The 16541-nt window shown below is 34.7% G+C and overlaps 2 protein-coding genes across 2 annotated transcripts in view; one reads left to right on the top strand and one right to left on the bottom strand.

Moving 5' to 3' along the window:
• The first annotated feature begins 320 nt into the window (after nt 1-320).
• Nucleotides 321-5334, top strand: LOC121321830 (peptidyl-prolyl cis-trans isomerase A-like). Its single transcript, XM_041261073.1, has 7 exons — nt 321-471; nt 1526-1650; nt 3028-3058; nt 3446-3534; nt 3841-3937; nt 4373-4448; nt 4889-5334. The coding sequence occupies exons 1-7, from the start codon at nt 447-449 to the stop codon at nt 5022-5024; spliced, it is 579 nt and encodes a 192-aa protein (XP_041117007.1). The 5' UTR covers nt 321-446; the 3' UTR covers nt 5025-5334.
• A 2572-nt stretch (nt 5335-7906) lies between these two features.
• The window catches only part of LOC121321829 (zinc finger CCHC domain-containing protein 24-like), a 61892-nt gene continuing 53257 nt past the window's right edge, over nt 7907-16541 (bottom strand). Inside the window, exon 4 of the mRNA XM_041261072.1 lies at nt 7907-13539. Within this exon, the coding sequence (XP_041117006.1) occupies nt 13426-13539 (114 nt within the window). The 3' untranslated portion in view covers nt 7907-13425. The remainder of the gene's footprint in view (nt 13540-16541) is intronic.

The following is a 16541-nucleotide window of genomic DNA, read 5'->3' as shown; positions in this document are numbered from 1 at the left end:
GCTTAGTGCTGCACTTTAATTTGGACCCTGGATGTGGTCTGATATAATTTTCTCAAGAGATTCAGAAACCAGAATCGATCTCCACAAAGCCATGAACTGGCAAAAAGTATTACAGAATATGAGGGGCAGTCCATTTGCATTCCATACCTAAGTTTAGTGTGTACTAATAATTAGCCACTATGGCATGCTGTAATACCCCGGTGGCCACTAATAACCATGGTTTGGGGTTATTAAGGACCTGCTATGCCAAGTGAAAAGCCCTTGAGGGTTTTTCAGGGTTGTGTTTTTTTTTTTTCTTTTTTGTGTGTGTGTGTGTTACTTTGAAGGGGCACATTCTGTTGCTGGTCACATATTAGTTTATTTATAGTGGGTTTTACTATCAGATAATGTATATTCTCTAATCTACATTTTAACTTTTAGGGAGTGGAAATTCTTAGTTAAATGGGATGCTGATGTCATTACTGCTAAACAATAATGCAAATACACATATATCTAATAATGTGCCAGTCCTAAATACTGCTAGAATGGCATCATGTTTTGAACTTTTGGGACAGAAATGTATTCTCAAAGCTCCAAATTATTATTATTATTTTTTTTTTACAGAGCTGCTACTGTATTTTTCCCATGTGTCTCCATACCAGACTATATTTCCAACTGTATGTTTAACTGCAGGCTATTTTAGACAGAAGGTAGGGGCTATCCAGCTTGAGTAGACTACAGAGCTACAGGATTTAAAAAAAAAAATTCTCTTCTTAACTGCTACTGGCTGGTCTGACCACTGTCAATCTGTCCTCTGGATCTTCCTGGGTTTTGTTGCTGGCTGAGCATCTGGGTTTAGTTTAATGATCTAATTCCACTGCCCTATAACTCCCTCTGGTGCTTTCCCTGAGGAGTGATTTACTGTCCCCTTTCATTAGCAGCACCAAATAAAATAAAAAGGCATTGGAACAGATCAGAAAAACTGCTGGTCTGACCTTTGACATTGATGCCTTCTTAACAACAATCAGGGTTTAATACAAAATAATACTATTTAATTTTATGTTTGTAACATTTTTATAATGTACAACTTTACTTTTCACCCTTATACAGACTCATACAGTTAACAGTTTTACATATAATTAGTTTACTGCCTTGCACAGTTAATGTATTCTTGGAGGTAAGTGAATTACTACAGTACAGTACAACTATGTCAATAAGTGTATTGCTGAATAAACGGCATTAGCACATATCAGGAAATTATTGCAAAGGTAGGTTATATTATCATATCTAGTTAGTCCATATTACCATCATGAAATGCGTATTCGTTTTTATGCCAATCTAATCACATAGGAGGAAAGTAATTTACAATTCCCTAAATTTCCACTAGAGGTTTCTGTAGCATTAATCTGACACTTTTTATGCTTTTTATGCTGATCACTAAATTAAACTTGCCAGTGCATATTTAATTCTGGCGTATACTGAATTAAGTTGTTTACAGTGTTGCACTTAACAGGTCGTCACTTTTTGCAATGCCATTTTAAAGAACTTTCTAAATTCGGTTCTTTGGCGTTGGTTGCAGCTAGATTATGTAGCTCACAACCAAGTAAGAATCCGGTGGTGTATTTTGACATTGCTGCAGATAACCAGTCTCTTGGGAGAGTCACCTTTGAGGTAACAAGTTGTGAGATCTACTGGTTTTGTGCTTCAACTGACTAAACTTGGAAGTTGAAGGTTGCCATATTCTTTTGATATTGGGCTGGGTTTTTTGTTTTGGTTTCTTTCGTTATATGTGTTGTGTTTAAACTTACGCAATCGTGTATCAGCAGCACAAGTGCATTTTTGTAACTTATAACAAAATACGCGTATCAAAAGACTCCATACGTTTGCTAACCCCTACTTAAAACATTAGTTATTCACTATGAAACTTACTTTGTTAATGTCCATGTCTATATAATTGGTGTTTATTAATGTAGTCATACTCTATTAAAATACATAATTATTAGTTTGTGAAAGTTATTTATTTATGACATGCAATACAACTAGTTAAATACATGCATCTACTGCTAGTGGTAGAGTGGGCTTAGCATTTCCACATTGCTCAGCAAGCAATGTGGCCAGTGGTTCCTTTGCTGGGGAACAAAAAATTGTCAGCAGGACTACAAATTCATGTGGATTTCAAAAAGGCTTGTGCACTGGCTACTCCATGCATTTTTTGAGATCTTGTAACTTCCATCATTGTTTATTACCCCACAATGCAGAAATACACGATATGATGGTAAATATTCCTTCAGGAGTGCTTTAATTGCTACCGGTGTAGTTATAGAAAGTGGTACACGTACCAAAACGACCCTAATGTCAGAGAGTGGATTTTGGTACAGGTGAAATCAATTGCGATCTGATGGGTATTTTGCTTTGTCCAAAAAGGTACATTTACCATTAATTATACATATTTTTGGGGAAACAGACAACCAATTTCAAGATAAAATGAGAAGTCACTGTGAAGTTGCACAAGTAAAAAAAAATGTACAAGACCCAGTGTATTGCATATGATAAATATTCGCATGCTGTTTTCTTAATGGTGGAAAAATATGAATTACATTAAAAACGACATAAAAGACATAGAAAATATCATAGCGTACCAGACTTGAATGGGCATTTCTCTGCTTTCTTAGGGGACGTAGCTTAGGCATGCGAGAGCAAGCGCAGCGCTTACCACTTTAACACTTATCTGAAAATAACATGACACCAGTCAGTCGGAGGTGAGGGAAATCTGTGTTTTAAAAAAAAAAAAAAACAAGCTGCATCTTGCTTCCTTGTGCTGACACGTATTAGAAGTTGATATTCAAATAAAAGGTCACGCCTACAGTTTTTATTTTTATTTTCAAATAATTCATTTTATTTTCAGTCTTTTATTGTGCTTTTCATGGCGAACTCTATATCCTAAGACAAAAATACCTGGTTGTCCAAATGCCAAAAAAGTATTTAAGCAATGTGGACAAGTAACAACCACACAATGAAAAATGTACATGTATCGATTTTGTTTTGCAGTTGAATGCAGATGTGGTCCCAAAAACAGCAGGTATGAATGCTATTATCTTTTCTGTACAGTGTAAATGTCGTGCTGTACATAATGGTAGTGACTGCCAGAACTTGTCCAATAAATCCTACTGTAAGTTAATGACAACAAATCACATCCATGAGTCAATATTTCAAACTGAGGAAAGGTATTGGATTCATCATAGAAATACAATTACATCATTAAAAATATCATAAACCTACAAAGTAATATAAGATTTTGTCTGGTGATGAATACAGTAGTTAAACAGTCAATCTGACTGCAGTATACATGTAAACAAATATTGTTAGTTGTTACACAAAGAGAGAATTATTATTATTATTATTATTATTATTATTATTATTATTATTATTATTATTATTAATACAAATGCATTGACTGGTTTGAAAGATAACTTCAGAGCACTCTGCATAGGGGAAAAAGGCTATGGATACAAGGGGTCGATATTTCACAGGGTAATTCCCCAGTTCATGTGCCAGGTATTGTCTTTCTTTTCCCCTTTTCCCTTCTTGGTCAAGGCACTTTGTTCAAAGATCGAGGCAACATCTCTCATGGATAGAAATGGTTTAAGTTGGAATATTACACAGGAATGTTCAGGATCTCCCCTTCAACCAAGCCCAAGTGTAGGACAATCAACTACCAATTCACTGGAAACATAAAATACTGTATTGACTCTCCTAAAATGATGGCCCCAAGACATTTTAATATCGTCTGAAGCAATATCCCATTCTATCAAATGTAAAGTATGCTCTTTTAAAGTAATGGTTTCCACTGCATTGCTTTAGGGTGGAGACTTTACCAATCACAATGGAACAGGAGGGAAGTCAATCTATGGTGCAAGGTTTCCAGATGAGAACTTCAAACTGCAACACGCCGGGCCAGGTATGATTAAAATAATCTACCCTCCGTCAAGTATTTGGACAGTACTGGGACTCAATAAGTCCCAATACTTGTTGGAGGGTAGTATATTTATATCTATCCCTGAATAGATAACAATCATATTAAATACATGCTCACAGAAGGTATTTAGTAAGAGATCTAAGGTAAAGCAAATGTATTCATGTCCATCGTGTTCATGTAAAAATGCATTTTGAACGGGATGCACCAGCATTTCAAAAGTCCATAATTAAAGTGGTAATATGGGAACATTGCAAAGATGGTGAGTCTTGTATATTTCCTAAAAGTCATTAGGTTCCTGCATTTATTTATTGCATATTTTCGTGTTTATCTCAACCACATTTCTCAGTAAGTGCAGTGTAGCAATGGTGTCCTTGCCTTGCATAACAAGAGAGATGTGTTCCCCCATTCTTCATGCAGGTGTGCTGTCCATGGTCGATTCTGGACCAAACACAAATGGATCTCAGTTCTTTATATGTTCCACCAAAACTCCATGGTAAGCTTATCCCCTGTCTTTAGTTTGTATGTGCCAGACATGAACGACTCGATGGTATATTCAATATTCACCCTGTACATTTCCAATTCCAGCCTCTCTGCGTTTGTCCAACATCATTTTAGCAGTACATGTATTTTAATAATATTGTTAGAGAAATAAAATTAAGTAAACACTGGTAACTTGGAATCATAATGTTTTTATATATATATATATATATATATGTATATATATATATATAGAATATGAAACTACATTACATTCAGAAAAGCAGCAGGGAAATTATAATATATGATGTCAATGTAGTGAATAAGGCATACTATTTTCTATATATTAGAGTAGAACATTAGGCAAATCTCCCTCTTAGCATAGTAAAATGCATTGAACATAAGGATACATTTCAAGGAAACCATAGATAATGCTTGTTCCTAATATTTTCTTAGGCTGGACGGAAAACATGTGGTGTTTGGCCATGTAAAGGAAGGGATAGAAGTGATAACACAAGTTGAAAAGTATGGTTCTAGAACTGGGAGAACCTCCAAGAAGATAACTGTCACAGACTATGGAGAACTTGTGTAAAAGTACTTCTTGTGTTCATATTTGTTGCTACAAAAAAAAAAAAAATACTGTGAATAAAAAGTCATTTTTGTTTCAATATTTTCTATATTGTAACAAGACTACTCATTCATGTGGTAACTGTCTTCCTTTCTTCTGGTTATGGTGTTTCTCCATTGTTCAGGAAACTATGCATACACTCTTATTACAAACATATTGCAATGGTTTGACAGTAGAGGGCAGCACAGGACTGTTCTTTTGGGGAATTTAAGAAATGTTTTTCACACACAAAAATAAAAACACCATCATAAATACAATAAATAAATCATAATACACAAATACAAAATAACACAGGGGCAAACACTAAACCAAACACTACAAAACAATAACGTGGCAGATGGCACCTCGCTCGTCCTCCACATATAAAAACATTTTATAGCGGGGCTTTGCCCCGCCCCCTTTTTAATAATGTGCAGGGCTCTCTAGCACCCTGCTTCAGTCTTTAGTGACAAACTTTTCTGGTATTACTTGTAAGTGTTAGCTCATACTGTTTAATTGCACCCCATTATATTTGGGTACAAGAATTGTCAAGTGATTTACTGTGACAAAGAGCTCACCCCGTGTGCATTTTCTGTTATATGTTGCGTGTGGTGTGTTAAATGTTGATGTATAGTTATTGGTACACGGGATATAAACGGGTCTGTGTAACACAAGTGTTTAAAATGAATATTTGTATTTAGGCACGAGGATTGCACAGCACTTCACGTGCAAGTAAAATGTAATATGTGAGCACGGGGAGTTGCACTTTATTAATTAACGTGCAGTTGTACCACGAATCCAATTGAATGATTAGCAGTCGAGTCTTGGTACAGCTGCATAAAAGCAGCATGTTTTCACATACACAGAGTTGTGTGTTCGGTGAGTGGAGAACGGGATAGGAGACGGAGGCAATAGTGAATAATTGTAAGAATAATAGTTAAAATATCTGCTCATCCTGTTTTGTGTAGTGTTAGTCCGTTTTTGTTTGTCTATTTATTTTGGCAAATGTGCCATTTATTTTCTGTCTGTTTGTTTATTTATTAAATTCTGAGCGAAAGCATTCGCTCAGCTCCACCAAACTCCACCTCTCTTGTTGTTTTTATTTCCTGGCTCTGGTCTGACGCCACCCACTCCGGCCGTGTTTGTGACATTTACCCATTGAGCTCGGTATTTCATATCAGTGAATAAGGAGAAATTTTAAAATCCTACGCTCCTATTCTGCACTCTGCTTTATCACAATACAGTAATAACACCCACAAGGTTGCATGTTACAAAAATACATAAACCATTTCTGAAATAATTAGCTTTTTACTGTTGTTTTTCTGCCCCACCCTGATTTAAACTGTCTCCAATATTTGCTAACACCCAAGAGAAAACCAAAACTGTAAAGTGGTTGTATGTGGAACTTTATATATGGATTCACATAAGTCATGTGACTTGTAGGTCATCCCCCTCCCCCCATACTTATTGATTAGCAACTGCTTTAATCAAGTCAGTAATCAGTAGTGCCCCTCTAACACACACCAACACAGCATTTTTGCCCTGTTTTGCATGCCAAAAATGATGTTTAAGCTGTTATTTTTTAATATCCAATTACACAGCACGATCTATGGGCGATGTCCTTTTTGGCAGTTTTATAGCTTCTAGATTCCTTGAAGGGAGGGAAATCTCAATATGCTAATCCACCTAAGGCCCCCCAGTGGTGTACATGTCCTCTTGGCAGCTCTGAAAAGCAGCCTGTCTCTCCCTGCCCACTCTCCCAGCTGGTTTAGGTGTCAGCAGTCTTACCAGGGAAATAGAACAAACAAATGAGAAAGAACACGCTTTGCCAAGAAACATAAAAATTGTTTAAACAGCACTGACCTTTCATACTGTAAGTTGATTTTGTCCAAGTGACTTTTAATGTTCATTCATTATTTCATTTGTTCTGCACATATTTCTCATGTTAAGAAAAAATAAAAGGTGAACAAATGTATATTATAATATATAATAGTTCTGTGCAAAAACCTAAATAAATGTGGTCTCTGAAAGGGATTTTGCTTAGTCATTGGATTTGTATGGAACTAAAGCTTGAAGTGGTAGACAATGTTTTTGTGAACCTCTGTAAAGAGTATAATACAGGGAGAGAGGTCATATTGTAATATGATTTAATTAAATCAGACCGTTTTTGTTGCTGGCATCTCTGATTTTCCATCTCAGAGTAAGATAATGGCAGTTTTAGAGAAAATGGGGACAACATATTGGGGAAGAATAACCCTCATGTAAACACTATCTAACACTTATCTATCCAAAATAATTCAAGTTTAAACTGTTAAAAAGTACTTAAAAAAAAAAAAAAAAAAAAAAAAAAAAAAACTTTGTAGAGGCTGCAAGACAAACTGTGGATTCAAATAATTACAGCGCACAATGCACACGATTCATATATTTGACCAATTTAGAAATTGATAGAATATGCCTGGTTATACTTACTTGAATAAACTGCTGCAGGTAGCCTGGTCCTGAAATAGTTTGTTTTCAGGAAATTATCCAGATGCTTTTTTTTAGAGTGCAGTTCAAGTTTCCTCTCCAACAGGATGTGGAATCACGCATATGGCTTCTAATTACTACTTCTGCACCAGATACAAAAATATCACGTGGAGAATAAAGCAAAAGTGGATTCTGTTTATCACCTAATAATAGTTAGATTCATAGTAACATTTACGAAAAACTATTGTCAAGTATAATATATGTAGTTATTGTATACTTACAGTTCTTCTAAATAAATAAAAGCTAATATGAAAATATTATAAAAGAAGGATTCAGTTATAACATCCCAAATTGATCCATACCAGTATTTTTAAATAAAAAGACACACACACACACAAAAAAAAATGTCATATTTTAATTCAGCAATTTAAAAAAGTACTATAAGCAAACTGTATTCCTAACCTGTAAATAAGGCACATGTCAGAATGCCATTGTATGGACATTTACAGCAGAGTTTTACAGTCCTTGCAGAGCTCCATAAAGCGTGATTTAAAAAGTAGTGCAGTTAAGAAAGGTGCTACAAGGATAATATTCATGACAGGGCAATACAAGTAAAACTTGGTGGGTATAAGGGGCAGTGCACTATTACTAGTGATATTTCAACGGCATAGAATGTCTTAGTGGTACTCTCTGTTCCCACTTGTGGTACCTCATGGTACTGCATCCCCATGCAGTTTTCCTGTTGCTACACTGTACACTCCACTATGCTGCCATGATTTCCCTTGATAATACACCTCTATGAACTGCCCTACCCTTTTTAATCACCCTGTACATTTCCAATTCCAGCCTCTCTGCGTTTGTCCAACATCATTTTAGCAGTACATGTATTTTAATAATATTGTTAGAGAAATAAAATTAAGTAAACACTGGTAACTTGGAATCATAATGCTGTTTTATATATATATATATATATATATATATATATATATATATATATATATATATATATATATATATATATAATTTAAACTACATTACATTCAGAAAAGCAGCAGGGAAATTATAATATATGATGTTAGTATTCAATGTAGTGAATAAGGCATACTATTTTCTATATATTAGAGTAGAACATTAGGCAAATCTCCCTCTTAGCATAGTAAAATGCATTGAACATAAGGATACATTTCAAGGAAACCATAGATAATAGACCATTTTAAAATTACATGCACATTCTATCATACGCATACGTCTCACATCATTGCTATATGTCTAACATACGTTTCTACGCTATGCTTAAAATAACATATCCACATTAGTTTCTTGTTGATATTGCTTAAGTAGATTTTGCATACTAGAATAACTCACAGTTTATAGTGCTTGTATACAGTGGTAAGTGTCACTTAAAAAAAAAAAAAGTTATATAACATTTTCTTAAACAACTTAATGTGTTCCATAATTGATGAAAGCATACCTCAATACTGCTTGTAATTGCTATGCCCCCACAATAATCTATTTTAAATGGAATATAAACATCATTACGCCTCCTAGTTAATAAACTTTAATAACACTTTAATACTGCTCTTTAAAGGATACAATACTTTCCAAAATACACATATATGAATTGCATTAAGCATTTTATAATATTAGTTTAAGTACTTGAATAATATACGGTATTGGCTATTTAATACTGATAATACTTTCATCCAAACAAAACTAAATTGAAAAAAAAGGCTTTTTAGAGAGCAAGGTTTTTTTAAGAATTATGTACCCTTCATATAATATTCTATGTAGACATCAATATTTCCTTCTTAGTGTAGTTTTGTTGCATACTTTATACAGACAAAAAAAAAAAAAAAAAAAGCATCCTTCCATAAATATTTTCTGCAGGATATCCCCTCAGATTTTAAAGCACTTAAGAAAAACTCACGGCTTTGTTTGTATGCCAATAAAAAGGCCCTTTTCAACAAACAAAACAAATTTGACACATCAAATAACATTTTAAAATAATTAATATCCTTTTAAAAAATGGTGGCCTTTGAATATATACAATGAAAGGTCGTTGCAAAGATATCTACATAAGGGAAAGAACTTTTATCATTTGCAACCGTTTAACATTTTTAACATCTAGAAAGGTTTCCAAAATACACACATAATATACTGTGTGAAATGGGTTATAAACTTTGAAACGCAAAAGGAACTGTAAGTCAAGTATATCACATGTAACACAAGATAAATACATCTGCATCTTAATAAACAGGTATATGTCAAAGTTCTAGTTCTACATGCGATTGTCCCCTTTAAAGCTCTCTTACAAATCACAGCAGTTTTTCACTGTATTCACTTTCTCCTGAAACTGAAACTTATGGTTTACATGGGTGTACTGTAACAATAAACAAGAAACAAGAAACCCAGGTAAGGTTAATTCTCAAAGCACTGAAATGGTATTCTATACATCTAAACAACATGGGGGAATATGATAAAAAATAAGATTATATTAGCACAAACAAAAGTTGTAAAACAAATGTTATCATATGAGAATCTTCCTCTGATTATATATATATTTTTTTGATTGCATGATTTCTCAGGTTTGGTTTAATCAGTTGTCGAGACACATTCGCCCTATGGTGCATTTACACAGAATTCCCAGAGCATGCCAAGTCAACTAATCTAAGTGGAAATGGACACAAAGCAAGTATAACATGCAAGTCAGATATTCAAGTATATAAAAGTGTTAAAGAAAAATGATTTGTATAGCTGGGTAAGCTCTGTTTAGCAGTCAGAGGTGAGTTACAAAAGTACTTTTTCCTTACAGAAGATGTTATGATTTAGTGTTTAAATCTATCACTATTCAAAGGCATCAGTAGCATTCATGCATTGTGCCATCACATTCATTTTCTCTTTCCTCATCTTGCACCCATTATATCATCATCACTTTGAACTATCAGTCACCGTCAGGTGAAGCTCAACACTGCAAATGCACACATCTACTATGTCACTCCCCTCATACTCACACGCCAGATTTTTAACCCATGAATTGCCAGCTCTGGGCATTATCCAGGATTCCTAAGTACACAATTACTGTAAATTCACTTTTTTCTCTTTTTTTTTTCCAGGAGGAATCTGCCAACACTATTCCCCACTTTCAATTAAATGGGAGTATTTTTTTAATGCTAAGAGTATTAAAACTGTGCTAAAGTTTATTTGGGTCTGCAAAGGGTTAATGTTCACATTCGTCAGACTGCTGGTGTGTGGTGAGCTGAGGACACCCTGGCTCCCCTGCCCACCCAACTGAGTGCTGCCTCCTGGGAAATTCTGTCCACAGTCAGCTGTGGAATAGGCCAGGCTTGAACCCACGATGTCCAGGCTAGTAAATGTAATTTGTAGACAGCTCATGGTGAACTCACACAGAGTGCCTTTGCTGGATGCTCCACTCGGGAGCCCCCAGACTATAGCTGTTTTGTTACAGATATGTTACAAGAACCCCTGTATAGCCCTGTCATTTGTAAAGTTCACCATGAGCTGTCTACAAATTACATTTACTAGTTGTCTCTATTTTTGCCAACTTGTGGCAGCTTATCATTTCAGTACTTGAAATGTAAAAGTATTGCATGTCATTCTCTTTCTACACGTCTGCTTGTGAAATTTTAGCTGGGCTCAATGTTTTTAGCAGTATTGTCTGTACCAGTTTTGCATACTACTTAAAATACTGAAGAGATAATGATTCTACATACTTCCAAATCATCCTTATCAGTACTCACAACCGAGCCATATCTTACATTTTAGTTTTAGCTTTAGCTGAGGATCATTATAATAAACAGGAATATCTTTGAAACATCATACACAAGTAGAATTTAACATATTGTAAGTATTTCAAGTTTAGTTTCCCATATTAATTAAAAAAAAAAAAAAAAAAAAAAAAAGTACATTACTATGTATTTATAAATGTCTGTTAAAATTTACTTGTTAAGAATGCCCCCATAAATGCCATGGGCTTTAAAGGAAGGTTCCCCTCTTTTACTAGTTTCCAATAAAAAAAAAAAAAAATGGAATAATGCCTGGATTCTTATAATTAACTTTAAATGACTTAAACAAGATTGTTATAAAAGCCCTTTGTGCAGAGATGCAGTGCAGTGCTCTATTTAACTTCAATCATGAAATAATAGAGAACACCTATCCCTGCATCCTGGCATCAAAGATGTAATTTTGGACGTGTGTTGACACCAACTACATTGTTGTGACCTTTAAAACAAATCTGCCTATTGGTTATAAAGGCTTAACCATACAAGATGCATTTCAAGTTCAAACGTTGTGTCACCGCTCGCACTGAGTAGCTAAACCCATCTATACATTCATCTCACCTCACTTTTTGCCTTTACAAAAATGCCAATACCACTTAAAGAAAAAAAAATTTACATAAAAAAGTAGTACATTAATATGTCTATGTCATGTGTACTGCAATTCTTAATAATGCAAAGTAATTAACAGTAATTTGAAATAAATAATACAAAATTATTAGCATTTTTTCACAATTTTTTTTTGAGGATTTCTAAGCAACTTGCCATGCATTTATGTAATTGTTAGTACCGTTGTTAATTCTATTTATTTCAGGTAATTACCTGTAGTTTAATTTAAATCATTGGAATTATTAAAAAATATTTTTTTGGACAAACATGTAGGTTCAAATAGATTACATTTTTAAAAAATGTGCATCATTTAAAAAAAAAAAAAAAAAATGAGTATAGAAACTCAAATCATGACTTCTGTTCACAATTAAACATTTCATGTTCCACTCCTCAGTTCAGCCTCTCTATTAATATGACTTTTCACTTAATTTTCTTCTATGTCAGTTTCCCACCCCGGCAGTGTACAGTATGTGGTTGTAGTCAGCCTGCACATACCCTAATGTATTAAATATAACTTAAGATTCAGTCCCTTTAATATTACACTGTGAACATAGGGCTGTCTAAACTAAAGAACAGCTGTTTTAAGAATATAAAAGTATTTTTTACTATAATATTGTTTACTGTAAATTAATAACTTTACTATATAAATGTTAGACTTTAAAACTACACAATCCTTTATGATTATCTTATTTCTAGGATATTTCTGTGAAGGTATTACAATTCATAAATGGGAGAGATGAGAAACTCAACTAAAACTCAAAAATATGGAGCTTAACTGTAACAAGCTGCAAAAAAGCCTACATATCTAACCATGGATCATTTGCTTTCTTGCAAAACTGACCAACAGATGCACACCTCTGGGATTAAAGTTATACCTTAAGAAATCTACAGCAATTCCTGAGCTCATAAGGGAAGCACTGTTTGAGAAGGTATGTGCATGTCCTTGCTAAAATCAACATAATTCCACAGTAACAAACATACAAAACCAACAACCCAGACATGGCAGCTCTCCAGTAATAAATACTTAAGTTTCATTATTCAACATACTACCTGGGGACCAATTCTTTAACTCCTGCTCGGTTAATTCACAGTTAATTTAATGTGCTATTGTCCCAGTGAGCAATAAAGGCACAGACGGGCCTCTTTAAATGGATTTTACTTCACCTGGCCAGGAAAGAAAACAAAAGATTCTGGAAACAACAAATCAAAATATCACTGTGAGGTGTTCTATTGCAACTGATATGGGTAAGAACAACAACAATAATAATACAAATAATAATAATAATAATAATAATAATAATAATAATAATACTGCCAAGGTCAGTTATAATGCTATAAATATAATTTCAAAATTATACACCTACACAGGTGAATATATAACATTATATTGGTATTTTAAGGCCTATTAGCAGTGACAACAGATACAATTTGGCACGTTTTCACTTTGTACAGATCACTTTGACAAAGAACTCCTGAAGGACAAGCGGCTGGACAGGGCAGTGAATCTTTTCCGTTATTTATTGCACACGGCGGCAGTAGTAGCCAAGGACTTTGCATTTTTCACACAGGTGCTGAGGATGCTCCTTGCTCTGGTCAGAGACATCCAGGCCATCAGGTTTCTCCAGTGGCCGCTTGATGAAGAAAGAAGAGAGAAGAAGAAAACACTTGAACCTCAAGGAAGGCAATTTAAATTCATATTGCATGTAGTTGTTCAGACTAAAATAGAAAAAAGGAAAACAGTGGAATCAAACTTTGCAAACTGAGACTGTGCCCAGTCACCTCATATTGGAGCCGAATTGACTACTGGCAAGTATATAAAATATATATATATATATATATATATATATATATATATATATATATATATATATATATATATATATATATATATATATATATATATATATACATATATGTTGAGAAACTCTGATACTGGGAACGCTGGGAACTGCGTATGATCACACCCATATTATACTACTATACATATTAATATTTAGAATTTATTTTAAGTAATTTATTTTGGCCTAGGCCCTTGACAAAAGTTTCGAAGCACTCAGCAAGAACAGTGCATGTTTTTTATTGCTGTTCTGCTGCTGGTCAAGCATGACAGGATCTGTAAGAAGTTGTATTTAAAATTGTCCACACTAGGAATGCTCTACATTTAAACTGTAAAAAATATCTGCTGAAATATATATTATGTACTGACGTATATTCCTACCCAAACGACTTGTCTTAAAAATGGCATTTGTGCTGACTTAAAAAAATCGATTAACAGCCAGATTCAATATTTGAACTCAAAGTTTGTGTTGAAAAAGTATCATTTCTAACACTAAAACAGTAAGGAAAAATACCTGATTAAATAAACTCCGGTGTGTACCCACTTTCTGTCATACAGATCGGTGCTGCCGATTCAATCTGGCCACATCCACCTAAGACACTGTTACGTTCCCTTCTGTTTTCCTTTCCCATAGCCATAGAAAGTAAGTTACAATTTAAATAAACCACCGTTTAAGAAAAAAAAAACACGTCAATACACAACAGTGCCACGTCGCTACACTAAGGTCATTAAAAAAATAAATAAATTGGCAGCTGTATTTTTTCAGAATAAAAGTAAGGTGGGCTAAACTATATACTTGCCCCCCCGTCGGAAAAGTGTAGGGGCTATGGCCCCTCTGGCCCCCCTGGTGGCGGCGCCCCTGTGTAACTTTATTATTTTGGCAGATACTGTACCCTTGAAGGTTTCCAACCTGCACTGTACAATTTCAGACTGACAGAATCTGGGGTCTTAGCTATGTATGATATGAATACATGTACTAGTGTGCTGCCGTGCAGAGATGCAATGTTTTATCAGGATATTTGTTTAACACAATTAAACAAATTTACCTGCTAATTCAGCTCATTATGGCTCCCAAATGGGTGCCTATGTTATGGCCAGTTACATTGTTGCACCACCTACAGGGTCCTTTGTCTTGAATGTTAGCACAGCCAGCTGCTAACAAAAAAAAAAATGTCTGCATAATGCATTTTTTACTTTAACATGCTGTGATTAATGTGAAAACATACGCTGTCATGTCTGTTGATACAAACCAGCTTGAAAATCGGGGAAAAAAGTCCAGCCCTGGGAATCATTTTCTTGGAAGTAGTGCAAAGGATACTGGGAATGTCTTTCAGTGCCAGCATTTTTTTGGATAGCTATCATAAACAATAGTTCTGCAATCATTTGTTTTATCGTCCTGAATTGACAGAGCTCAGCTTTTGGCCTAAGTGCCACCAGTCCAGAGAAATGTTATTATTACTAGAATGTTTCAGATGGATTTCATGAGCATCGGAAACCAGGTTACTAAGGGCCAGTTAGAAGAAACAATGCAGCGTTTGACTGGAGTGTGTTTGAACAGGTCATGAGGTTGAGTCTATAGAGACTAATATAGATGAAAAAAGCAAATACGCCAAATGTGGAGCTATATTTTAGGATTTAGATTAAATGGTTGTTCTGAGTAAAAAAAAAATTCTTCCCAAAACTAAGGGAGGTACAGTTTCCCTCCAAATCCCAAATGATGGTTTCTGAATACGAGCAGAAAGGAGAGTGCTTTGGCTGTTGTGATTCAGCTCAGCCTGCTGGGAAATAATGAAATAAATCTGGTTCTATTGACAGGCCTGCTTTACAAGTTATGCACCAATGTGCATCCATTCATTGGAAAACATTACATTTTTTATTTTTTTCAAACAGAGACATCAGAGGTGAAAGTTAGAGTAAGAGGCCCAGCCAGCTGTTTGTCAGTTTAGTCATGATCAATGACTGGCACTAGGATGCAGTTTAATGATGCAGCTAACTCTGCCAGCAAGGTTAATATCTTCATACTCTTGAGTGTTTAAGACATTAAGCTCATTAACTACAGTTTATGGTAAATCCAGCTTGCTCCAGGAATGACATCCAATATGGGAAAACAAGTAGAGCGAGCACTAATCAGAGTTTTTTTTTTTTTTTTTTAACTGTGTAATAATCTGCACTGCTTAACATCTGCTTAACTGTACTTGGTCACATTAGCTCTTACTGTGCTTAATACAAACATCACAGCAAAGGAATACTCCAGATAATGCCTGCAAAGATCAGAATTAGCTCTTGAACCTGTGGGTATTCAATGTTATTTTCCAGCTGCTTACTAGACAGAATATTTCAAGTGGGTGGTGCTGTGAATGTCAACACTTTGACTGAAAGGAACAGCATACTGCCCTCTTACAATTAAAAGGGGAAGAGCCTCCTTTCAGACAAATGCCAATACTACATAAATAAATAAAATAGAAACACAGCACAGAAACACAGCATGGAATATATTTTTCAACACAGAAGAGCTAAAATATCACCTTTTAAACTCAAAAGATTTAGACAAAATGTATTTAGGAACAACGACAGATTTATCACAAATCCCCAGAGCCATTACATGAAATGCCTTTAAGTTCACACTCGCTTATATACCCTTCTCTTGCAAAACCTGGACAGGCACTGAGAATAAGGATATTTGTGGCCATTGCCCTGGCTAAGGTATAAAAAGACTTCTAATGTAAGAGAGAAGACAAGTCCAACAACAATATGTGTGTAGTAAAATGCTGCCCTGTAAATAAGGAATAACAATAA

The sequence above is a fragment of the Polyodon spathula genome, chromosome 10 (assembly GCF_017654505.1).
Source record: "Polyodon spathula isolate WHYD16114869_AA chromosome 10, ASM1765450v1, whole genome shotgun sequence".
In the NCBI taxonomy this organism is placed as follows: Eukaryota; Metazoa; Chordata; class Actinopteri; order Acipenseriformes; family Polyodontidae; genus Polyodon; species Polyodon spathula.
This window is presented reverse-complemented; position numbering and strand designations above follow the sequence as displayed.